The sequence below is a fragment of the Rhincodon typus genome, chromosome 3 (genome assembly GCF_021869965.1).
Source record: "Rhincodon typus isolate 14 chromosome 3, sRhiTyp1.1, whole genome shotgun sequence".
NCBI classification, from domain to species: domain Eukaryota; kingdom Metazoa; phylum Chordata; class Chondrichthyes; order Orectolobiformes; family Rhincodontidae; genus Rhincodon; species Rhincodon typus.
The window spans coordinates 69238461-69263619 of NC_063334.1; the positions used below are offsets into that span (position 1 = coordinate 69238461).

At 40.9% G+C, this 25159-nt stretch overlaps 1 protein-coding gene across 1 annotated transcript in view; it reads right to left on the minus strand.

Annotated features, from left to right (window-relative positions):
• dmxl1 (Dmx-like 1) overlaps positions 1–25159 on the minus strand; it is a 192691-nt gene that overhangs the window by 104073 nt on the left and 63459 nt on the right. Inside the window, exons 7-13 of the mRNA XM_048593609.1 lie at positions 17529–17738; positions 15386–15624; positions 14220–14916; positions 11837–11958; positions 11220–11309; positions 7983–8106; positions 446–565 (exon numbers count right to left, since the gene is read on the minus strand). Coding sequence (XP_048449566.1) covers positions 446–565; positions 7983–8106; positions 11220–11309; positions 11837–11958; positions 14220–14916; positions 15386–15624; positions 17529–17738 — 1602 coding nt within the window. The remainder of the gene's footprint in view (positions 1–445; positions 566–7982; positions 8107–11219; positions 11310–11836; positions 11959–14219; positions 14917–15385; positions 15625–17528; positions 17739–25159) is intronic.

Consider the following 25159-nt stretch of genomic DNA (forward strand, 5'->3'; position numbering starts at 1 on the left):
AATAACCGCTTCATCTACAGATAATTCCTGCAGGTTCACAGAATTAAATTTTACTTCTTTTCTAAAAACAACCAATCTTGTCACATCTCCTGTGAAAGGTCCTGTGATAAGTAATTTGAAACAGTCGCAAAGTGAAGAGGTTACAATACTGACATCAAAAATTAAGTAGATCCAAAATTAGCACATCAGCACTGCAACATTGGTACATGTTGTCTTTGGGCTGGCAAGGTTAAGTTTCACGAGGCAGCTAAATTCATAATTTTTGAAGCAGTGAACTAATCCTTCAATCTAAAACCATCCAAACTTCTTCACTCACAAAATTGCTGTTTTGAGAGGTTACTTTCATATGGAAATTCAGATCTGCTCTGGTTAGTTTGACCACAGTGGATAATTCCATTCAGTCCCTATATTAAAGTCAATTTAAACTTGTTATAATGACACTTACCAACAGATATTGGATCCGATTTCAGGTGTAAATGCCACATATGCAATACTGAACGATTGTTCTGCTTATGTTCAATGACCACCAAAAAGAACTTTTCTGAAAAGTCATCATGTGGTTCTTCTGTAAATTAACAATAATTAAACAGTGCTTCACATAATCTGGATCATTACCTAGAGAATAGTACATCAGCAAACACTAAAGAAACAAGAGTTTTTTTGGGCAGGAGGCCACTCCCATTCCCTGCTCAGCAGATCCTTTCATCCATCCCGAACACCCTTTCTCCACCAGGACCTTTCCTTCTAAACTCTTACTTGTTCTTGATCTTTTCAAAAAGCACTGTTTGCTGCTCCTCCTAACCACTATAAATTACCTTGCTTTAAACTTGCCACACTTCATAGTTTCAGGTCTAACGTGATCTTTATGTTAAACCTGCTGACAAGAATACAACCACTTGAGATGGCATACCAATCTGTACCCTGCAGAGGCAGAGCCTCAAACATGACGTCTCCACACCCACTACCCCGGACACTAACCCCTTCACTGACCATTAAACCAGTGTTTCCAGGATGGTCAGTGAGCTTTTCATCCCTGTGGCTTTGGGTACCTGCATGGGCCTGAGTCATGTCTGTTTGTGATATGTGTAAATTCCTTGTTTCAGCCTACTCAATACCCCTCCTAGAACTTATCCTCCAGCGTATTGATGATTATACCTGCAGCACATCTTACTCATCCAGAAACCTGGTAATTTGATCAATTTTACTTTCAACTTCCACCACTTGTCTCACTTTTATCTGGTGCAAATGACTTTTCCCTTCTGTGCGACTTCTTGGTCCCCATTTTCTGGGAGAGATTATCTATTAATACTTATTACAACAATCTAATTTCACTGCTACTTTGACGGCACTTCTTCACACATTCCTCTTACAAATGACTCCAGATTCTCTATCTCCATCACATTTGTTCTGATGATATTACCTTTCAAAACATGTTTCCAACAGGTCTTCCTTTTCCATTAAGCAAATATCTCGTCTCCCCTACTCCACCCCTACAGTCATAGTTGATAGGAACCACGTTTATGTCTGACCCATTTCTGCCATCACCCATTCTCCCTGCTATTTCCAACATGATGGATCACCAAACACATCTTTCCTTCCTCTTTCAGCATTTCAAAGCGACCATTCCCTCCACGGCACCCGGTCCGTTCCTCTATCACCCCCAACACCCAACACTCTCAAGTGGTGTAATAGTTTTATTTAAATTGTCTTTCCCCTCACTGGCTAAGGCTCTAAACAGTCCTACCAACTGAAGCAGAAATCTATTTATACTTCTTTCAATCCCATCAACACCAAATGCTGCTGCAGAATTGTCGTCTCCTGCCTTTGGTCTCCCAAATATAAATTAGGTAGAACACTTTTGCTTGGTTTGCAAGCATAACCTCAACCTTCCCATTGCTTGCCATTTTTATATACCCTCTTGCTCTCACTCATGTTTTTGCCCTCAGCCTGCTGCAATGTTCCACTGAAAGTCAATGCGAGCCAGAAGAACAGTGCCTCATTTTCTGATTAGGCATTTTTACTGCCTTCTGGACACCACATGGAGTTCAACAGCTTCGCAGCATGAACTCTACATTCCTTTTTGATATTTGTTGTTCTCCCCTCTACCCTTGCCATATTGTTTTCGTGTTCTTGCTTTCAGTCAAAGATGACCTTTATTCTGCCATTAACACATACTTTGGACCAATGCCCTTCTCTAGAACTATTACCATTCCATTTGCCTTTTGTTCTATGACACCTTTAATCTCTAATCGCCTTCTAATCTTTTCTTCAACTTTTTTCCTGTTGTTTACTGCTCCCCCTCCGCATCTTCTGTATAGAAACCTATAACCTAAACGCTGTAATGTTCTATGTTCTATAAATACCACCCTTTTCCTAGCTACCATCAGTTCTGAAGAAGCGTCACTTGACCCAAAATTTTAACTGATTTCTCTCCACAGATGCTGCTGGACTTGCTGAAATTTTCCAGCAGGTTGTGTTTTTGTTTGTATTTGTATTTAGTATTGTAGTGGCATTCATTGACATGATGTGGGAGTTAATAGATAGGCCAACACTTACTGCTTACTCTTACTTGCCCCCAAGATGGCAGTACTGAGCAGCATTCTTGAACTGCTTCAAGTCATGCAGTGTAGGTACACCTACTGCACTGTTAGAAAGAGTGATCTTGAATTTTAATCAAGTAACAGTGAGGAAATTGGAATATGGTTACAAATCCAGATGGAGAGAGACTTGGAGAAGAGCTTGCAAGTGATGACATTCTCGTACATCTGCTGCCTGTGTTCACCTAACTGGTGGAGGCTACAGCTTTGGAAAGCACTGTTGAAGCAGCACTGGTGAGTTACTGCAATAAATAATTTACATGAAATGCTGTTGCCACTGCGTTAGTAATGGATGGAACGAATGTTGAAGGCGTGGATGCGGTGCCACTCTAAGTGAGCTGCTTAGAGTCTGTGAAATGCCAAATTGAAGTTTTAAAATGGGACTATGTTGATAAGTGATTACTGTTTGATTAACTGCCTTTTCCCAGAAATTTCCAGTTACATTTATTGTCAAGTTAGGTAACATACAAAGAAGGAGAAATAAAAAGCCAATGCTTCAGGCCAAGTACTGAAGGGTCATGGAGCAGACATGTTAACTCTGTCTCTCTCCACAGGTGCTGCCTGGCCTGCTGAGCATTTCCAGCATTTGTTTTTATTCCAAATACTGCAGATTCTGGACACTAGAGTTGTAAAATCTATAATAATGTCAGAAAACAGATTTACATTATGGCAATTTAAAAAAATTACCAAGCATCTTAGCAAATTTCAAAAGCATCTTGAGGCACATCAGGGTCAATTATATTAGTAACAACACTTAATCAAGTAAGCATGGCATAAGAAAAAAAGTAAACTTAAATTAAATTCAGAGATAGTAGGAACTGTCGATGCTGGAGAATCCGAGATAACAAGGTGTAGAGCTGGATGAACACAGCAGGCCAAGCAGCAGAGGAGCAGGAAAGCTGATGTTTCGGGTCTGGGCCCTTCTTCAGAAATGGGGGAGGTGAAGGGGATTCTGAAATAAATAGAGGGAGAGGGGAAGGTGGATGGAAGATGGATAAAGGAGCAGATAGGGGGAGAAGAGATGGACAGGTCAAGGAGGCGGGGATGGAGCCAGTAAAGGTGAGCGGAGGTGGCATGTTAGGGTGGGGATTGGTCAGTCCAGGGAAGACGGACAGGCCAAGGAGGCGGGGATGAGGCTGGTAGGTAGGAGGTGGGGGTTAAGGTGGGAGGAGACGATAGGTGGGAGAAAGGATGGACAGGTTAGGGAGGCGGGGACGAGCTGGGCTGGTTTTGGGATGAGGTTGGGGGCAGGGAGATTTTGAAGCTTGTGAAATCCACATTTATACCATTGGGCTGCAGGGTTCCCAAGCGAAAGGAGGTGCTGTTCCTGCAACCTTCGGTGGCATCGTTGTGGCACTGCAGGAGGCCCAGGATGGACATATTGTCCAAGGAATGGGAGAGGGAGTTGAAGTGGTTCGCGACTGGGAGGTGCAGTTGTTTGTCACGAATCGAGCGTAGGTGTTCCACAAAGCAGTCTCCAACCCTCCGCTTGGTTACCCCGACGTAGAGGAGGCCACATCGGCCACAGCAGATACAGTATACCACATTAGCAGATGTGCAGGTGAACATCTGTTTGATGTGGAAGGTTTCCTTGGGGCCTGGGATGGGGGCAAGGGGGGAGGTGTAGGGGCAGGTGTAGCACTTCCTGAGGTTGCAGGGAACAGTGCCGGGGGTGGTGGGGAGTGTGGAGTGGACAAGGGAGTCACGGAGAGAATGGTCCCTCCGGAAGGCAGATCAGGGTGGGGAGGGAAAAATGTCTTTGGTAGTGGGGTCAGATTGCAGGTGGCGGAAGTGTTGGAGGATGATGCGTTGGACCCGGAGGTTGGTGGGATGGCACGTGAGGACGAGGGGAATTCTGTTTTTGTCGTTATTGTGGGGAGTGGGTGTGAGGGATGAGTTGCGGGAAACGCGAGAGATGCGGTCGAGGGCGTTTTCAACCACTGTGGAGGGGAAGTTGCGGTCCTTGAAAAATGAGGACATCTGGGATGCCCGGGAGTGGAATGCCTCATCTCGGGAGCAGATGCGGCAGAGGCGAAGGAATTGGGAATAGGGGATGGCATTTTTGCAGGAAGGTGGGTGAGAGGAGCTGTATTCTGGGTAGCTGTGGGAGTCGGTAGGCTTGAAATGGATATCGATTTCCAGGTGGTTGCCAGAGATGGAATCAGAGGTCCAGGAAAGAGAGAGGGGTATTGGAGATGGTCCAGGTGAACTTAAGGTTGGGGTGGAAGGTGTTAGTGAAGTGGATGAACTGTTTGAGTGCCTTGTGGGAGCACAAGGCAGCGCCGATACAGTCATCGATATAATGGAGGAAGAGGTGGGGCATAGAGCCAGTGTAGCTTCAGAAGAGGGATTGTCCCTACAAGGAGGCAGGCATAGCTTGGGCCCATGTGGGTACCCATGGCCATCCCCTCTGTCTGTAGGGAGTGGGAGGAATTGAAGGAGAAGTTGTTAAGGGTGAGACGAGTTCAGCTAAACGGACAAAGGTGTCAATGGAGGGAAAACCTTCCATATCAAACAGATGTTCACCTGCACATCTGCTAATGTGGTATACTGTATTCGTTGTTCCCGATGTGGCCTCCTCTACATCGGGGAAACCAAGCGGAGGCTTGGGGACTGCTTTGCAGAACACCTACGCTCGGTTCGTGACACACAACTGCACCTCCCAGTCACGAACCACTTCAACTCCCTCTCCCACTCCTTGGATGACATGTCCATTCTGGGCCTCCTCCAGTGCCATAACGATGCCACCCGAAGGTTGCAGGAATAGCACCTCCTGTTTCGCATGGGAACCCTGCAGCCCAATGGTATCAATGTGGACTTCACAAGCTTCAAAATCTCCCTGCCCCCAACCTCATCCCAAAACCAGCCCAGCTCGTCCCTGCCTCCCTAACCTGTCCATCCTTTCTTCCACCTCCCCACTCCTCCCACCTCAACCCCCACCCCGACCTCCTACCTACCAGCCTCATCCCCGCCTCCTCGACCTGTCTGTCTCCTCTCCACCTATCTGCTCCTTTATCCATCTTCCATCCGCCTCCCCCCCGCTCTGTTTGTTTCAGAATCCCCTTCCCCTCTCCCATTTCTGAAGAAGGGTCCAGACCTGAAACTTCAGCTTTCCTGCTCCTCTGATGCTGCTTGGCCTGCTGTGTTCATCCAGCTCTACACCTTGTTATATCAACTTAAATTAGCTGCTTTTCCATTTGAATATTAAACAAATTTGAATGACAAAGCTCTAAACCGACTTCAAAAGGATAGCTCCAACTTTGTGGGCTGGATAGACAAATGGTAGATGACGTGGTAGATAAGTGTGAATTGATGCAGTTTGCACTCAAGATTGTGCAAAGATAATCAAACTAAAGGACATAATTCTGAAGGAGGTGCAAGAGCAGAGGGACATGACAAGGGTATTGATACACAAATTGTTGAAGGTGGCATGGAAGGTTCAGAAACCAGTTTGCAAGTATGGGATGCTAAGCAAAGTTGCAAACCTTTTATGAAACATGAGATCAATCTCAATTAGAGTATTGTGTCTATGTCAGGACAGCACACTCTAATAAGGATGTGAAGACATTGGAAACAGTGCAGAAAATAGTTATGAGAATGGTTTGAGGGCTGAGACACCACAGTAATTTGGTTAAGCCTGGGGCTGTTTAATTCAGAAAAGTCAAAGTTGAGATGAAATTTAACACAGGTATTCAAAACCCTGGTTGGGGCAGCTAGGGAGTCAAAAGAGTCAAAACCAGAGGACACGGATTTCAACTCATTTACAAAACAAGCAAAGACAAGAGGAGACACTTTTGCTAAGCAGAGCATAGTTAAAATCTGAGTGATGGAGGCTGCTTCAAGTGTTGCTTTCAAATGTTCACAAGAGAATTACTTTGGTAGAAAAGAAAGTGCAGTGTTGAGGAAAAGGCTGGGGAGTGGGACCAGCTGAATGGTTCTTGCAGAGACATAAACGTAAATGGCTTTTCATACTGCAGCCATCATACGATTTTTGTAAGACCATCAGAAACAAAGTAGGTTTTTGCTGTTCTCGTTAGTTTCTGTTGACTGAAAGCAAATTCTGAGCATTTGGTAATTTTAAACAAACACCCTTTATGTGCTGGAAACACGCAGCAGCTTGAGTCAACAGCCACAGAAAGAGAAAAAGAATTAACATTTCAGGTCAATAATCTTTCACCAGTACCAGAAAAATATTACAGATGTACCTGTTTTCAAGCAAGTAGAAAGACCGGAAAGGCTAACTTGAAACCGGAAATCTGTTTTGCTGCATGGATTTTGCCTGAGCTATAGACTTGTTCAAGTATTATTTGTCTTTTCTCCAGACATTTCATAGGTTTGTTTTAAGTTGACTTGAAGGTTTTATAACAGGATTATCAGGTCAAACAATATTAAAGAATTTTCAGCAAGGGAGTGTTTAGTGACTTTGGAACTTTGGGGTGACTGCACGTAGACTCAGATGACAACATGTATATGTACTGTTCCAGGCTTTGTATATTTCTATGTCATGTGTAAAAGTCCACACTCTGCACTGAGCATGTGCACATAAAAGGCAAGATCTTGAAAACGGAAATCAAAATCAGACCACAGGAGAGACAATGGAGAGGCTGCGTTATGGAGGGGGTGGGGCATGGCAAATAGAGCAACACAGAGGATGGACAGGATTGTTTTTTGGGGGGGGGGGGGGGGGGGGGGGAGGGGGGAGAGAGCGGGGGGAGGGGGGGGGTGGGGGGGGGGGGGGGGGGGGGTGTGGAGGCAGAGAGAAGAACGATCAGGTTCATGGTGTTGGGAGGGTGCAAGAGGGAATGATCAGGGCTATGGTTTTTGGCTGGGGGTGGGCATGGGAAGCAAGTCTGTCCAATTTCTTCCCCGCCAGCTCTCCCTCTCCACTGACTAATCGTGTCACCCAAACCCCTCTCCTCCCCGGCCTGAGCTTGCTTTTCAACTTAAAAACGTAACTGCTTTGCTCCACAAATGCAGCTGGAACCAAAACCGACTAATGTTTATTAGAAGCAAAAATAAGGTTAAACACTTAATTTGCAAAAGTTAACAAAAAAAATGACATATTATTGAAGTAACAATAAAAATACACAGCAAAGCACTAAAATATTACCAATTTATTTGCACTGTTATGTAGGTGAAATGGTTGCTATCAAAAGACAACCCTGGAAACAAGTGTTTTAACATGTTAGAAGTAACGCAACACAGGCAGCATTATGCTACGAAGTCAAAAATGTGCATAGACAGCGCATGTTAAATTACATTTTCATGGAGCTGTTGGTGCAATGAAAGAACAATGAAAGAAATATTACACTACACAAATAATTTTGGTTATTAAAGCATTCCACGTTCTGAAAAAGCAGATTTGCATTGAACAAGAATTTATACCTGCTTCCTGCTGAGGACTGTTTTCAGTGGAAGTCTGTCTTCCCTTTTGCTGCATTTTCTTGGATTGATTAACTAATATAAAATCCTCCTTAAAGACGTGAAGTAACTGAGTCTCTTTTCCATACTAAAATAAATCCAATGTTCAAGTAAGTAAATAATAAAATGACTGATTGCATTTGTATCATATTTTCATAACCTTGGGATGTCAAAGTATTTTACAGGCAATGAAGTCAGTTTCCAGTGTAGTTCCTGGTTATAAAGTACAGCAGTGGATGTGCACACAAGGGCCTGCAAACATGCATATGATGTTGACCAAGTAATCTAGTTTCAGGGATATTAGTTTAACGATAAATATTGAGCAGAATACTAGGAGAATTGCCTGCTCTACTGTGAATAGTACAACCAAATCATCTTAGGGCTCTCCAATATAGCAAAAGAATGTTTGGATTAACAGCTCATCTGAAAGGCAGCATAACAGTAGAGATCCAAAGTTCAACCTCCATTTTGGGTGCCTGGTGAAAAGATTGAACCTTCTGGACTTGGGTGAAGGGGGCACCACAGAGTCAAGGCTGAAGCTAGCAAATTTATCATAGCTGTATTCAAATTTATATTTGTTGCTTTGACACTTAAAACCCAGTATTTTAACTTAAAAGCTGATGGAATACATTTTTGCCTCAACCGAGCAGTACAATTTACAATCTCTTCCATTTGTTTTGCGTTCACTGCCTTCTTACTACACAGATTTATTCCCCCAGAATCAAAAACTATTCTTGTTTCTCAAGATGCAAAGTCTAAGAAAAATTAAAGGGTACCTGTACACTATTTTTGTGTGTTTTTCTGACATGTGTGTGCAGTGTCTGCTATGCAAATCTAGTTTTAATCAAATCTTTTTTAGGAAAGAAATGACAACATGGAGCAGGTAGATTCCCAGAAAGATCAAATGTAGATTTAAGTTTTTTAAAAAACATTTCATGAGTTGAAGTTTTTATGATGGGCTGTCTTAGCATGAAGTTGACAAGCATTTCTACAGTAGCTGATCAGTAGAGTTCACTTGATCCTGAAACAAAGGGCGTTACAGTGAAGGACAGATATTATCCATTCACTGAACTAAAAGGAGATGGGACTATCAAACTGGCACCAATTGCAGTCATTGTTGCATTTCTCTCCATTCAATGACATATACTCAAAATAGTGAGTCCAACGGAACTGAACAGGCCAAAACTGCCAGATCTGTGGACAAGTAGGGCAGGATATGCCATGAAGCAACGTGCCTCAAGTGCAGGATTTACTTTCTTGTCTCTTCCTCTACCAGTCTGTCTCAATCAAAACTCTGGGACAAAGGAGCAATGAGGTTTGATGGACAATTAATGGCTATGCTCAACAACTGTTAATTCATTCGTCGCAATTATCAAGGCCAACGCCTCCCTACTTCACAAGAGCTTCAAAGCCTCCATGAGCCATTTCTTGGTCCTCCCCCAGACACTGGCCATTGTATTGAGAGAACAGGACCTAGAAAAGATGACCGTTTGTGGCTATCTGAATGATATGGTAAATTAACCCCTTTATTCTTACTTGAGAAGTTAACAAAAAAAGATAGCTGCCCAAATTACCATATCCATTTTTGTGCTTATCAATTAAATTCAGAACGGGGTGTGATAATATGTTAAATGACAAGTCGTGGTTGAATTGTTTGCATTCTTGCCTGAAATACTAGACTGTAACCAATTCCAGGAACAAAAGTACATACCTCAATTGATATCTCAGGTGTAGAATGAAGACAATGCAACACTGTTGAAGATATTTAATTTTGAATGTGTTACTTCAATGAGGCCTCTGCCCTATCTGGTGGATGCAAAAGATCACTTGGCAACATTTTGTTGAACAGGTAAGTTTTCTTTCGTGTCTGACCATTATTTATCCCTTAACCTCTGGGCATTCTCATCAGTGCTTTTTTTTGAGAAAGATCACCATGTTTCAATTGCTTGCTGCATTTCCTGCATTGCAATAGTGACTACATTTCAGAGGCTCATTGGTTGCAAAACACTGGCATAGAATGAGATAACTAAAACTGCAGATGCTGGAGTCAGAGATAACACAGTGTGGAGCTGGAGAAACACAGCAGGCCAGGCAGCATCAGTGGAGGCGGAAAGTGTGTGTTTTGGGTCAGGACCCTTCTTCAGAGTAATGTCCGTTTCTGAAGAAAGGTCCTGACCCAAAATGTCAACTTCCCTGCTCCTCTGATGCTGCCTGGGCTGCTGTGTTCCTACAGATCCACAGTATGTGAACTTTGGCATAGAATGAGGTTGTGTCATTTGGGCCACAAACACAGAATCCTACCTTTACACATTTATCACAGTCATACAAATGCATTTAATTTTCCATGCATATACTTAAGTGCAGAGCTGCAGAAGTAGAGAAAAAATGGACCAAAGCTGTCCATGTTCACATGCAACAAGGGGCGAACAATATTCAGGTTTGGGCTGTTAACTGGCAAGTGACAATCATGCCACACCAGTGCTGGGCAATGACCATCTCCAGCAAAACAGAATTGAACCATCTCCTCTCGACATTCAATAGCATTACCATTGCTAAACTTCCACACTTGCAACACTGAGTCAACACTGACCAGCAGCTCATCTGTGTCAGCCTTTGTAGATACAAGAGCAGGTGGGAGGCTCGGAAGTCTGACAGGAGTATTCTCACCACCTGTCCACCATCTACAAGGCATAAGTCGGGAATGTGACTGAATACTCTTCACCAGTCTGGAGCTATAAATTCCAATAACAGTCAAGAAGCTCAACAGGGCGAAGCATTATATTTGTTTAGCAACTGTCACCTTAAACATCCGTTTCTTTCATCAATGTACAGTAGCAGCAGTGTGTACCATTTACAAGATGCACTGCAACAAAACATCCAGACGTTTTTAATGGCATCTTCCAGACCCATGACTTCTGCCACGCAGAAGAACTAAGATAGTAAATGTGCGAGAACATTATAACCTGCAAGGCCCCCTCCAAGCAACACAACAGGAACTATGTTACTATTCTCGTATGCTGCTGCGTCAAAACCTTGGAGTTCATTGGACTTCATACCTAACAGTACTGTGGGTGACTCTACATGGACTGCAGCAGTTATATTCACTGACTCACCACCACCTTCTAATGGGTAATTTGGTAAATGTAGTCCTAGTCAGCAACACACACGTCTCATGAAAGAATTTTTAACAAAGCTACTTACAAGCTCAGTGATTGCATCCAGTTCTATTATGCAGCCTGGTCTTGCTGTTGATTGCTGGCTTACAATATTGAAAACCTCTCCAACAAATCTCTGTGACAACATATGAAAAGCAGGAGAATTGCTGTTCAAGCATATTGCCCTTTGACACAATTTCATGTGAAACAGCTTTTTAAAAGCACAAAAACTTCCATAAATACGTTAACATATAATATTACATCAGTTATCAAAAATCCTTGTATGTACACATCTCTATGTTCAAGGGAAAATAAACTGGCATTAACAAATCAGAACTTTTGCTTTTCCTTCCTCAAAGGAATTATTGATTAATATGTTCACAAAACATACTCTTATCATATTAAAGTGTATTACAATCCTTCAAGGATTGCTGAGCAAGTTGAGATCAAGCTCAGCATCATTGCACAAAGTATGCAAGCAGGTAAAATGGCAAAAATCAACAGCATGAACTGCACACGTTATCTACCATGAAGTGACGACATTAAAATACAGACAAAAATTAACAAAATATGCCCAGAAACTGTATGTACTGAAAAACATGACTTCAGGGCAAATTATTATTTGCAATACTCAAATATTGAGCACAATGAAACTTCACTTACAGCGATTTCTGGATTGGAAAGCTCACTTAAAATCTTTTTAGCGTCAATAACAGCTTGATATAATCTCAAGTAATGGCCATCGCTTGCCACAAAGCAAGCACTAGGAGAATTGCAATATGCGCCTGAAAAGAAAAACAAAATTTCAATCAGATGCCATAAAGCATCCACAAATTTACCGGGGGGAACAGATGACTGGTGACTTCACCAAGGAATAGAATCTTTGAGAAAAAGACATAATAACAGTTCAAGGTAATCAGGCAGAGGCAACATGGTTTTGTCAAAGGGAAATTGTGTTTAAACTAATTTATTGGAGTTATATGGAACATTAACTTGAGCTATGAATAAAAGGGAACCAGTGGGAGTACTGGACTTGGATTTCAAAAGCCATATAAAAAAGGTGCCACATTAAAAGAATATTGCCAAAATTAAAAACTCAGCCTGTGGAGGTTAACATATTGGCATGTACAGAAAAATTAGTTGGCCATCAAGAAACAGAATAGAATAAATGGGTCTTTTTCAAGCTGGCAGGATATCAAATGGCTTTTGGTGCAGAGGCCTCAACTCTTTATACTTCATATGAATGATTCAGATCAAGTGGCCAACAGTATGGTTACTAAATTTGCTGATGACACAAAAATAGATAGGAAACAAGTCGTGAAGAGGATGTAAACTTAAAAAAGGGATATAACTTTGTTGAGAGTGGACAAAGATCTGGCAAATAGAGTATAACCTGGGAAAATGTAAAGTTGTCCATTTTGGAAGAAATAAAAAAGCATATTATCTAAATGTTGAGAGGCTGCAAAATCTGGGTGTCCTAGAGCATGAATCACAGAACATTCATATGCAGGTACAGCAACTATTCAGGAAAGCTAATAATGTAATGTTTTATTGTGAGGAGAATTGTATCCGTGAGTGGGGAGGTTACGCTTCAGTTATAAAACATTGGTGAGATTGCACCTACAGCATTGTGTATGGAAAAATATTAATGCTTTGGAAGCAGTTCAGAGAAGATTTGCTAAAAAAATACTTGAATGAGTGGATTGCCTTTGAGGAAATGCTAGACAGGTCCAATCTACATCCTCAGGAACCTAGCAAAGTCAGAGGTGACTTAATTGAAACATACAAGATCCTGAGGAGACTTGACTGGTTGAATATGGGACAAATGTTTCCTCTTGTGGGAAAATCTAGAATTAAGTGTCACAGTTTAAAAATAATGGATTGCTTGTTTAAGACAGAGTTGAGGAAAATCATATTTTCTCTTCAAGGATTGTCTTTGGACTTCCGTCCCTCAAAAACCAGTGGATACAGAATCTTTAAATACTTTTAAGGCAGAGACAGATTCTTGATTACAAAGGGGATGAAAAATTATCGGGGAATGCAGGAATGTAGGCTTGAGGTTAAAATCATTTAAGCCACAGTTGGCTTCTCTTGTTCTATGCCACATTCATATGTTCTTAATGGTTTTTGTTGAAAGGATTTTCTTCAACATTTGAAGGATGAAACTCATGTTAGCACATGTTTTGGGTTATTTAGAGAGGAAGACTTCCAAATTACAAACAGATTTTGTTTTACAATAAATCAATAATTTTGTGCTTATTAAATGTGGCTGATGCATCTTTTTATTCTAAGGTTAATACAGAGAGAATACAATTGGTCATCTTTGAAACCATGTAAAACAATTACATTTATGTTGTGACCTGCATAGGAGTGGAACTAGAGAATGATAGTGCACTCTTCTCATCCCAGCTGTAACAGAAGAATTACACCAGGATGCACAATGGAAAAACAATGTTAAATTGGAAATGGGAGAGTATTAATGAGGATAGGAGGACGATAGAAGGAAAGACACCAGATTTCTTGCATATTAAACAAAATGGCTTCGGCAGCTGCTGAGACTTTTCTAAAGACGAAACGTTTTCTCTTGATGACTTACAAAACACAAATCACGGCTAATAGAATTTGTGACAAGTTAAAGTTAGAACTTGTAGTGGGATTCGAGAAAGATTACGACAATGATCCGATGGGAGCTCCATGCCACAGAATTAGTTTACATATCCCATTTAGGTTCTAACAGCCAAGATGCTGCATTTGGAAAAAGCAACTTTCATTCAGGTCTCAAAACAAGCATCACCTTCAATTTCCTCTTCAAGACAATTACCATCCTGACTTGGAAATATACTGTTGTTCTTTCACTGCTGCTGGTCAAATCATGAAATGCTCTGCCTAACAGCTTTGAAGGCATACCTACACCAAATAGGCTGTAGGGGCTCAAGGCAACAGCTCATCACCAACTTCAAGGAAAATTAGGGATAGGTAATAAATGCTATCCCAGCTGACAAAGTCATCACGCTGTGAGCCAATATTACAAACACGTAATACTTACCTAGACAGTAACTTGGGATTAAAGTTGGCAGCCAAGCCACATTTGAAAAGGCTGAAACATGGAGAGAATTGATTCTGGCTAACTCCGACACCCCTCCAGAATACGACAACGGCCCAACTGGATCCACTCGCCAAAGAATTAGTTCACTGTATATTGCATTGGAATCCTGGAATGCTGCAGCTGTACCAATGTCTCTTTTATTTCTTGACACTGAACTATGGCATTGTAAAGAGTGAAAATTCCTGCTTTCATTATGCAGATTTCCATCATCTGGTGTCCGTATTGCATTGTGGTAGGATGTAGTCAGCAGTAGTGGCAAAACTGAATGACAAGCTAAATCATTGAGATGAAAGCGGTGACCACAGTAACGTGACTTGTGAGATACACCAAGGACAGTTGAAAATGCAGATTCTTCTGCAAAACTGACAGCCCATTGATTCAAGGATCCATCTGCATGTTTTGAAATCATGAGCACATTAGGTGTGAAGATGCTCAATTTTAAACTACCAGATGATTTATTTTGGCCAGCAGAGATTAACATGCCAGATGTGGAATGTGTCATGCCTGGTGGCTTCAGTTTCCCTTGTTGAATAGCAAGATCTACATTTTTTGTACAGGCATACATAACAATACTCTTGCTGAGAGAGTTTGCATCTCCAGTGGGGAAGGCCACAGGAATTCTCGAGGCAAATGAAACCTAGAAAACAAATTACACATTTTCAAGAAGTACAAATTAAATAATCATCCTATTTACTTGTTTAAAAGAGAGTCTTGATAAATGTTTATTTTGAAATCTGCAACATTGTTCTAAGTTACATGATAAGAAACAAATGAAAGTATTGTGATGAAATTTGCAGCTGTTCAAACTTTCAGTAACTTGCACGAAACAGAAAAAAATTGAAATTCCTTGAGATTACCCCTTTATACGCTCCCTCGATAATTCATTTTGATGTACCTAGATTCTCTCAGCTCTCATTCAGGCATTCAGAGTAGAGCTATGACTTTAAAATCAGAACTTACTTCTGACCATTCAATACTGAGATTTCACTGTTCTTGGAAGAAATTGTAGGGTAAATGCATTTTGCAATTCTGCAACAATCAAAACTTTCAGTAATTGGAAACCTAGTTCCCTGAACACAATAGTTAGAAGCAGAACGGTGTTTAACCTGCACTTGTCGAAACATCCCGGGCTGATATTCATCAAGCCAATCAACATGCCACACCAGTAAGGATCCATCCATTGGGTGGATACTAAAGAGCATGTCTGCATTCTTGTTCCATTCTGCTAACAGCACTTCAATTTTATGATCAATCATGACAGCCGATGAGGTCTTTTCTCCATTACTTCTGTCTGAAAGTACAGATTGCATAAATCCTTTGCGATATTCACTGTTTTCATCAATTTCTATAGAAAGGAAAGAATGGATGAACAGAGCTTAAATTTATGAAAGGTTAACAGTAAGGAGTTACATCCTAGTATGATTAAATACTTAATTGCTATAACACAGACATGACTTCAAATCTTGTGAACTGTACATCTGTAATTCAAATTTGAAGAATTATCGAGCGTAGTATTTAAAAGTATTTCATTCAAATTAAAAAAAAAAGACAGAACATGCATAATCCAAATAGATAACGTATTTTGACTTCCGTTAAACAGGGGGTATTCTGTTCATGACAAATACTGCTGAACCTATCATGATTAGTACTCAGAAAAACAATTCTTGTTAAATAAAACTAACTGCATACACTGCAGGAACTCCTCTTTTCCCAATTCTATTATAAGCAAATAGAATACATTTAATCTAATTCTAAACCTATGTGGTGAATCACAGAGGCTTGAGGAAAACAGATAGGATTTTAAGAGATTGCTAACTTTTTGGTGAATTTTTTTTTTTGAGAGGAGTTGGACCAAACACAAAATGCTGTTTTAAAGTGCTATAAACCAAACTGACTTGCAATCAAAGTAGCTTAAAAAGAATTCTGCAGCAAGACAAAGTTAATATGTCCCAGTCTCAAAAAGTTAAACATGAAATGGTGGACTGAGTAGTGTGGATCTTGCAGTTGCTCCTGAGATTGCTGGCTTATTTGTAAATTTACTTCTAGATTTCTTAGTCATTACATTCCAGTAGTGGAAGATATTTATTTTCATTCATTTTTGATTCTTTTACTGTCAAAAACGTTTCAAACAAAAGCACTTTTTTTTTTTCAAAAAAGGTTGTGTTAAGAGAATTTTCGGAAAGACTTGCATCTCATTTCTAGACTTTTTAGTTATTACATTTCAATTGTATAAAATTTTTATTTTAATTCATTTTTGGTTCTTCTATAGTCAAAAACTCAAAACTCCCCCAAAAGAGAAACACAATTTTTATTTTCAAACCAAGTTCTGCTAAAGGATCTTTTAGAGAGACAGACATGCGGATGCCTCTTTTTCCCCCTAAATTATATGCATAGAAGAGTGTTTTTTTTAAACATCGTTAAAGGGATTTTTTTTAAATCACGGAGGAGAGTGTTTTTTTAAACTGAGTTTTGTTTACGGAGCTTTTGGAGAGGCCTACATGTGGATGGCTCTGGAGTGAGTTTTTTTTTTAAAAAAGGATTTATTTCAACACAAATTCAGGCACAGCTATCCTGTTCTTTTTCTGAATAGTCTACTTATGTAGAAAGACTATGCTCACAAAAAGAAATTGTTTTGAATTGCCAGATCATGCCTTGAGGTCATAATCTGAGTGCCACTGCATTGTTAGGGAGAGTAAGTAACATTTACATTGGCCGAAGCAACATAAACACTGGAGCACTTTGACAGCTTACAGGCAACTTGTGCAACCTGAGGATTAACCTAATATGGTCTGATTGTTCCTTATGCCAAACATATTAACATTCACGTAAATGGAAACATGCCTTATCTATCATACTGCATTCAACTTTTTGGTTTCCTCAAGATTCAAGCTATCAGATTCGGAGATCTGCACTACCACATACATTATTGACAACTAGTAATAGTACAGAAGATTCAAACACCTACTGTATCATTCAACAACTGGGAAATGATTCGTAGTAGCTAACACTCAAATTTAATATTAAATTATAGCATTTAAAGAAGCGTGGTTATTTCCAATTACAATATTTTTAAATTCTAACAGTTGATTTCAAATTGTGCACAATGGGTTTGATGCCAACAACACAATGTGGACATTTTGCTACAATGATCGATCACTTAAAGAGTCATCAACTAAGATTAATATATTCAGGTTAATTAACTTGTATAAAGATTACATGCATGTTCGAGCCAGCTAAAATGAACAATACCATCATCAGATTTGCCGGCCATTTGTCCATCATCTGCTACAGATTCTGGAGATTGCTGCTCCAAGTTCCTTCGTAACTGCTGTAAAAAGACCTCCATTGATAAGGTAAAATGCAATTCCTTGTTGTTTAGCCAATGAACAACAAAAGGTCCATTAGTTTCTTCATTTTCACTCAAACTCAATGAAGTGATGGAAGGCAGCAGTGGAATGTCTATTCAAATGAAAATTAAGAAAACTTCAAAGACTGAATACTGGATAAAATAAAATCAGAAATGTAAGCATGCAAAACAAGTCAGATACACTAAAAAAAAAACTTCCAATGTTTGTGACAGGGATTAACTCACGTCCAATCTTACCTCTTCTCCCAATGCCTTAGTTGATCACACATTCTACCCTAAAGCGATCAGGCAATGTTTCCAATTCTCTATTGCTAAACAAAAAGACGAGTATATCTTTGGGGAAGCAACTGCAGTCAGATGCTTAGGTGACAGTTCGTTTATAAAGAAAAGGGTTGGTTAATAAGAATGACATGAAATCACGAAACTCACCATGTGCCAAATCCTGAGTTATATCTGAATTATATAATGCATGAGCAATGATTGAGTCAGTTAGGATTGTATTCACTGGAGTTAAGAATGGGGTGGAGGGGACAATCTCATAGAAACCTATAGAATTCTAAGACGAGTAGACAGGAAGGGTGCTCCTGACGATTGGTTTGGGGGTTGGGGGGGGGGGGCTGGGGGGGGTCACAAGGCTTTGAGGACTGAGATGCAGAGAAATTTCTTCATCCGGAGAGTGATGAGCTTGTGGAATTTACTATCACAGGAGAGTGGCTGAGACCAAAATATAGTGTTTTCAAGAAGAAGTAAATATTGCTCGTATAACCAAAAGAGATCAAGGGTTATGAGGGGAGGCTCGTTTAGGAAATTGAAGTCAATGATCAGCCATGACCATATTGATTGACAGAACAGGCATGTGGAGTCAAATGACATACTCCTATCTTGAATGAAATCACATCGATCCAATGAGGGTTTTTAATGCTATCAATATTCAAGGCAGTTGTCCTTTACACAACGTTCCTCACCGAGGAACGCAAAGAACAGTTTCCTACATTTCATTAAAATATCCAAATATTCACAATATATACATGTTTCATATGAAACAATCACAAAGAATGCTGGAGGAATTCTGGTCTGGTAGCATCTGTGAAAGAGAGAAACAGAGTTAACATTACTAGTCTGGTCTGACTTTTGTTCAGAATCTCAGAAGAGTTGTATTTGACTCAAAATATGAACTGTTTCTCTCTCCAAGGATGTTGCTAGATCTGTTGAGTTTCTCCGACATTTTGTGTTTGTTTCAGACTTCCAGCATCCACAATATTTTGCCTTTACTGATACACAAGACTTGAATATTGGTATACATTTTCAATTACAAAATTTGACAATAACAAACTTGGATATGTGGCAAACAGTAAATATGATTAACTCAATTGCCACAGAACATGAATAAACAGAAATTGCAGACAACTGGTGGATGGAATTTAACAGATCGAAATGCAAGTTGTTGCATTTAGGCACAACATAGGGAGCTGCAGTATAGGCTTAATGACAATATTCCAAAGAGTACTAAGGGAAATGGGGAGATGAAGCTCCATTGGCACAGGTCCTTGAAGGCGACAGGACATATGGAGGGGTATTCAGCCAAGTATTACTACATCAAGTTCATCTTTTCACAGGATAATCATTTCATGAAGGCTGTTTGAGCCCCAAGTACTGTTCCTTATGGTACTCCACTAATCGGAGTCCACAAACATGAGAAGAACCTACGTATTCCTACACTGTTTTCTGTCTGTTAGCCAATCATTATTCCATGCTAATATATAATCTCTTATCTGATACGCTTCAATCTTTCTAACAAAAAAGTACAATCTTCATACACATTTCTTTCAATTGCTCATTCTTCCTGGCCACTTCAATATCTAGTTCTGGGAGATTTCATGTGGATTTCTCAGTTCAAAACAGATTAAAGTAATTTAGCTTCCCTGTCATTTCTCTTTCCCTCTTGATAAATTCATGTAACTCTGCCATAGTAGACCCAATTTTTCCATCCAAACCTTTCCTTTTTACGTGCTAATAAAAGCTTTGAGTTAGTTTAGATTTTTTGCTACATTGCATTCACGTTCGGTTTTCTCGTCATTAGTTTCTAGTTTCCCTTTTGATGTATTCCAAAAAGTTCAATCTTTAGAATTACTGCTTATTTGGCAAATTTATAAGTTTTTTTTAAAATCACACTTCAATCCTGAACTTTAATATTGTTTGAATGACCCTTTTTGAGTTTGTTATTTGAAGGAATGTATAGTTGCTGCTAGTCATGTGATCATTCTTTAAGAATGATTGTCTACATACAATCATGCCTTTCAATGTACTTTCCCAACCACGTCAGCTGATTTGTGCCTCAATCCTTCATAATTTAACATCTTTGAAAGTAAAGTAAATCATTCTGAAACAATACAAAATATGATGATGTTGGAGTCAGTCATCAAGAAGTTCTTTTACAAGATAGTTAATTAACCTTTTTTTTAAACTATATAATACTAGACCTAAAACAGCATGCCCTCCAGTTGGTTCCTCAACACAATGTTCTAGAAAACCCATTCCTAACACTCCAGAAACTTGTCTTCCATATCTTTGATGCTCATTTGGCTAACCCATTGTACGTGCTGATTAAAGTTAACCATAATAATGGCTTTGACCATGATAAGCATTGCTCTCATCTCATGATTAATATCATGCCAAACATGACCACTACCTTTTGATAGGCTACAAACAGCTCCAATTAATGTAATAAGCCCCTTTCTATAACTTGGCTTCACTCAAGAAGATTCCACATATGGTTCTTGTGATTTCAGATCCTTCCTTATTAATGTGCTGATCCTATACTTTAGCATCAGTGCAGCTCCACCTGCTTTCCCTTCTTGTCTGCCCTTCCTGAAAGTTGAATATCCTTGAATATTCAGTTCCCAGTCCCGGTCGCTGTGCAGTTGTGTTTCTGTAATCACAATATATCTCTAACTTACATTTACATCTATCTTCTTGTGAATGCTACATACAGACAGAGTGCCCTTAACTTGTTTTTTTTGGCATGATTCCGCTTTCGAAGCGCACTCTCTGCCTGGCTTTGTTTCTCCTGTCTTTTCATCTCGACAGCATCTTTTTAGCTTCCTGTCACCAACTTCACTTCCTTCGAATTTGGGGGTTATACCTCAGCTGGTCAGTGGATTGTCATTCTAATTTAAACCAGCACGAGCAAATCTGCCTACGAGGATATTACCTCAGTACCGTTAAGGTCTGAGCCATACAAGCTTGTACAGGTCCTACCTGCAACACAGCCTGTCCCAATCCCTCAGAAATGTGTTATCCTCCTCCTACACCAGTTCAACAGCCACTCATTCAATGATTCAATACATCCTTTTGTTCTTAGGCTTACTAGCATGCAAGACTGGGGGATCCATGAGATTATTGCTCGAGGACTTCCTTTAAATTTCACTCAATTCTGAAATCTGTCTTACTTCATCCCTTTTCATAATTTGATGCTTGTACCAATGTGGACTACAACCTTTGGCTGAACCCTTGCCCAGAAGGATGACCTGCAGTCACCATGACATCTTTGACCCTGGCATCAGGGAGGTGACACACCATCCTGGAATCACATTTAATGCCACAGAAACACCAGAGTTGGTCATTGTACCATGGGCATGGCTCTGGCTCCACTTCCCAAGGAGCCACCATTTCTCTGGTTTCCAAAATGGAATATGCATTCGCAAGCAAGATACACTCCGAACTCCTACAGTGCCTGCCTTGTTTTCTTAGGCTGATTCCCTCTGCTTGTAAACTTCAAGTTTGCTATGACCATCTCCCTATATATCCTACATATGTAGTCCTCTGTCTGGGGATGCTTAACAACAACTCCAAGAGTTAAATATAATTTGATCTTTTTAGCCTAAAAGGGTATGGGGGGAAAATGGGAACAAAAAAGGAAGAGAATTGAAGGATCAGCCATAATCATGCTGAATTGTGGAGCAGGTTCAAAGGACTGATTTGTCTCATCCTGCTCCTAGTTTTAGTGTTTATATGATCAATGCCTCTTCTAATTAAATAATAAAACCTCATTAGTCTTCTTGATCATGTGGCATATTTGCATGCTAACATGCAGTAGAACATCTAAATCCTTCATGCATTTCGTGTTACGGGGCACTATCACCATGCTAAGTGGGCCAGACTTTGAACAAATCTGGCAATTTATGACTCGGCATCCATGACATGCTGTGGTAGTTGTACTCCAGCACAATCTTCGACCTCATGGTCAAGCATATCCTCCGCTCAACCATTGTCACCGAGCTAGGGGATCAACCCTGGATGAATACTGAGTGCAGAAGTACATGCCAGAAGCAGCAGCAGACGTACCTAAAAATGAGGCGTCAACCTGGTGAAGTTACTAAACAGGACTACTTGTATGCCAAACAGTATACACAGCAAGTGACAGGCACAGTTCAAATGGGCCCACAACCAACTGAACAGATGTAAGCTCTGCAGTCCTGCCACATCCAGTCGTGAATGGTAGTGGACAATTAAACACACTGGAGGTGACCCCACTAATAATCCCATCCTCCATGATGGAAGAGCTTAGTACATCTGCGTAAAAGAGAAGGCTGAAGCATGCGCAGCAACGTTCAGCCAGATGTGTCGATTGGATAATCTACCTCGCCCTCCTCTCGTAGTCCCCAGCATTATTGATACTAGTCTTCAGCCAATTCAATTCACTCCACGTGATATCAAAAAGCAGTAGTTACAGACACTGGATACTGTGAAGGTTACGAGTCCTGACAACATTCCAGCAATAATACTGAAGACGCGTGCTCCAGAACTTGCTGTTCCCCTAGTCAAGCTCTTCCAGTACAGTTACAACACTGGCATCAAACTGACAATGTGGCAAATTGCGCAGGTATGCCCTGTGCACAAAAAGCAGGACAAGTCCAAAATGGGCAATAACCACCCCATCGATCTATCACCAGATAATTGATGGAAGGCATCATCAGTGCTATCAAGCAGCACCAGCACCTGCTCAGCAATTGCTCACTGATGCCCAGTTTCAATTCCACCAAGGCCACTCAGCTCCTGACCTCATTATAGCCTTGGTTCTAACATGGACAAAAGAGCTAAATTCCCAAGTAATGCAACAGTGACAGCATTTGACATCAAGGCTGCATTCAATAGTGTGTGGCTTCAAGGAGCCCTAATAAACTGGAATCAATGGGTATCAGCGGGCAAACTTTCCGCTGGTTGGAGTCATACCTGACACTCAGCTACTTCAATGACCTTCCCTCCATCTTAAGGTCAGAAGTGTGGATGTTCGCCGATGATTGCATAATGTTCAGCACCATTCATGACTCCTCAGATACTGAAGCAGTCCATGTTCACACACAAGATCTGGACAATATCCAGGTGTGGGCTAAATACTGGCAAGTAATACTTGTGCTACGCAAATGCCAGGCTATGACCATCACCAATAAGAGAATCTAAACACTGCCTCTTGACATTCAATGATGTTACCATCACTGAATCCACCATTATCCACATCCCAGGGTTGCCACTGACCAGAAACTCAAATGGACTCAACAGTGACTCAAGCAGGTCGGAGGCTAGGAATCCTGCAGCTATTGACTTATGTCCTGACTCCCCAAAGCCATCTGCAAGGCACAAGTCCGGAGCGTGATGGAAAACTCCCTGCTTGCCTGGATGGGTGCAGCTCCAACAACGCTCAAGAAGCTTGACACCATCCAGGCAAAGCAGTCCACTTGATTGGTACCACATTCACAATCACCCACTCCCCCCACAACCAACACTCAGTCGCAGCAGCATGTGAAGGTGTACTGCTGAAATCCAAAGGTGTTCAGACAGCATCTCCCAAACCCATGATTACTTCTGTCTCAAAGGACAAGGGCAGCTGATACATGAGGACACCAGCACCTGCAAGTTTTCCTCCAACCCACTCACCATCCTCACTCGGAAATATATTACTGTTCCTTCAATGTTGCTGGGTCAAAATCCAGGAATTCCCTCCCTACAGGTATTGTGGGTCAACTTAACACGAGGACTGCATCACCACCTCCTTCTCAAGAGCAATAAATGCTAGCCAGCAAGTGACACCCACGTCCCACGAATGAAATAAAAATTTCCATAGTGGTTCTCTGCTAACCAGTTCTCTACGTGCTTCCTGCCTAAGTGAACACCTTCATATTTCCCCACATTACACTCCTTCTGTTAAATTTTTGCCCATTTAATCTTGATCTTTCTGCAAAATATCTAGGTTTTCTTCACAACACACTTATCCAATCTGTGCATCTATTTAAATTTAGCCACCATGCCTTCACTTACTCCCAATCTCAGTGATGCATATTATAAAATAATTGAGGCCCAGCACAGGCCTCTGTAAGACTCCAATTATCATACCTTGCCAAAGACCACTTATGCATCACCTTGATTTTCTGCCAACCAGCCAATCTACTATCTCAACTAATCTGTTGATTCTTTGCTTTGAGTCTAGATGACTCTTCAGAGGGGAAAGGCTGCACAAAGAATGGGATAAGAGGGGGATACTGCAGTAGGTGGGCCCAAAGGCAAGACCAATAAGAGTGATCAGGGAAGGACCAGAGGGGATGGGTCCAATGGGTAGGATCAGTGATGGAAGGGTCACTGGCGGAGGAGTCAGTCAGGATGGGATAATGAATACATCTGGGGAAGGGATAGAGAATAGGTGTCATGGACTGAGGCTAATGAGGACTAGGATGGAGGGTCAGTGGCAAGGAGCCAATGAAAGAGTAGCTAGGGAAGATGGGTAAATGGGAGTAGCACCTCTGCTATAGGAAGGACGTTGCTAAACCTGAAAAGGGTTCAGATAAACATTTACAAGGATTTTGCCAGGGTTGGAAGGTTTCAGCCCTTAGGAGGGGTTGAATAGGCTGGGGCTTTTATTCCCTGGAGCATGGATGCTGGAAGGTGACCTTTAGAGGTTTACAAAATCAGGAGGGGCATGGATGGGGTGAATAGCCAAGGTATATTTCCAAGGGTAGGGGAGTCTAAAACTAGAGGGCATAGATTTAAGGTGAGAGGAGCAAGATTTAAAAAAAACGGTCCTGAGGGCCAACTTTTTTCACAAGAAGGTATTGTGTATATGGATTGACCTGCCAGAGAAAGTGGTGGAAGCGGGTCCAATTGTGTCATTTAAAAGGCATCTGGGTGGGTACGTGAATAGAAAGGCTTTAGAAGGATATGGGCCAAATGCTGACAAATGGAACTTTCCCTATACGAAAGGATCTGATACTCAGCTGAAAAGAATTTAGGATATCTGGTCAGCATGGAAGAATTGGATAGAAGGGTCTGTTTCTTGCTGTACATCTCTAAAAATAGGGACATTTAAATGGCGACAATAATTAATTATTAAAAACAAGCAGCATATATTTACTAGTAACACTTTGGAAGTGATACAATGCCAATTATTAACTTTAGCTACAAAAACTTTAGCTGCTGGAAAAGCTCAGCAGGTCTGGCAGCATCTGTGAAGGAAAAATCAGAG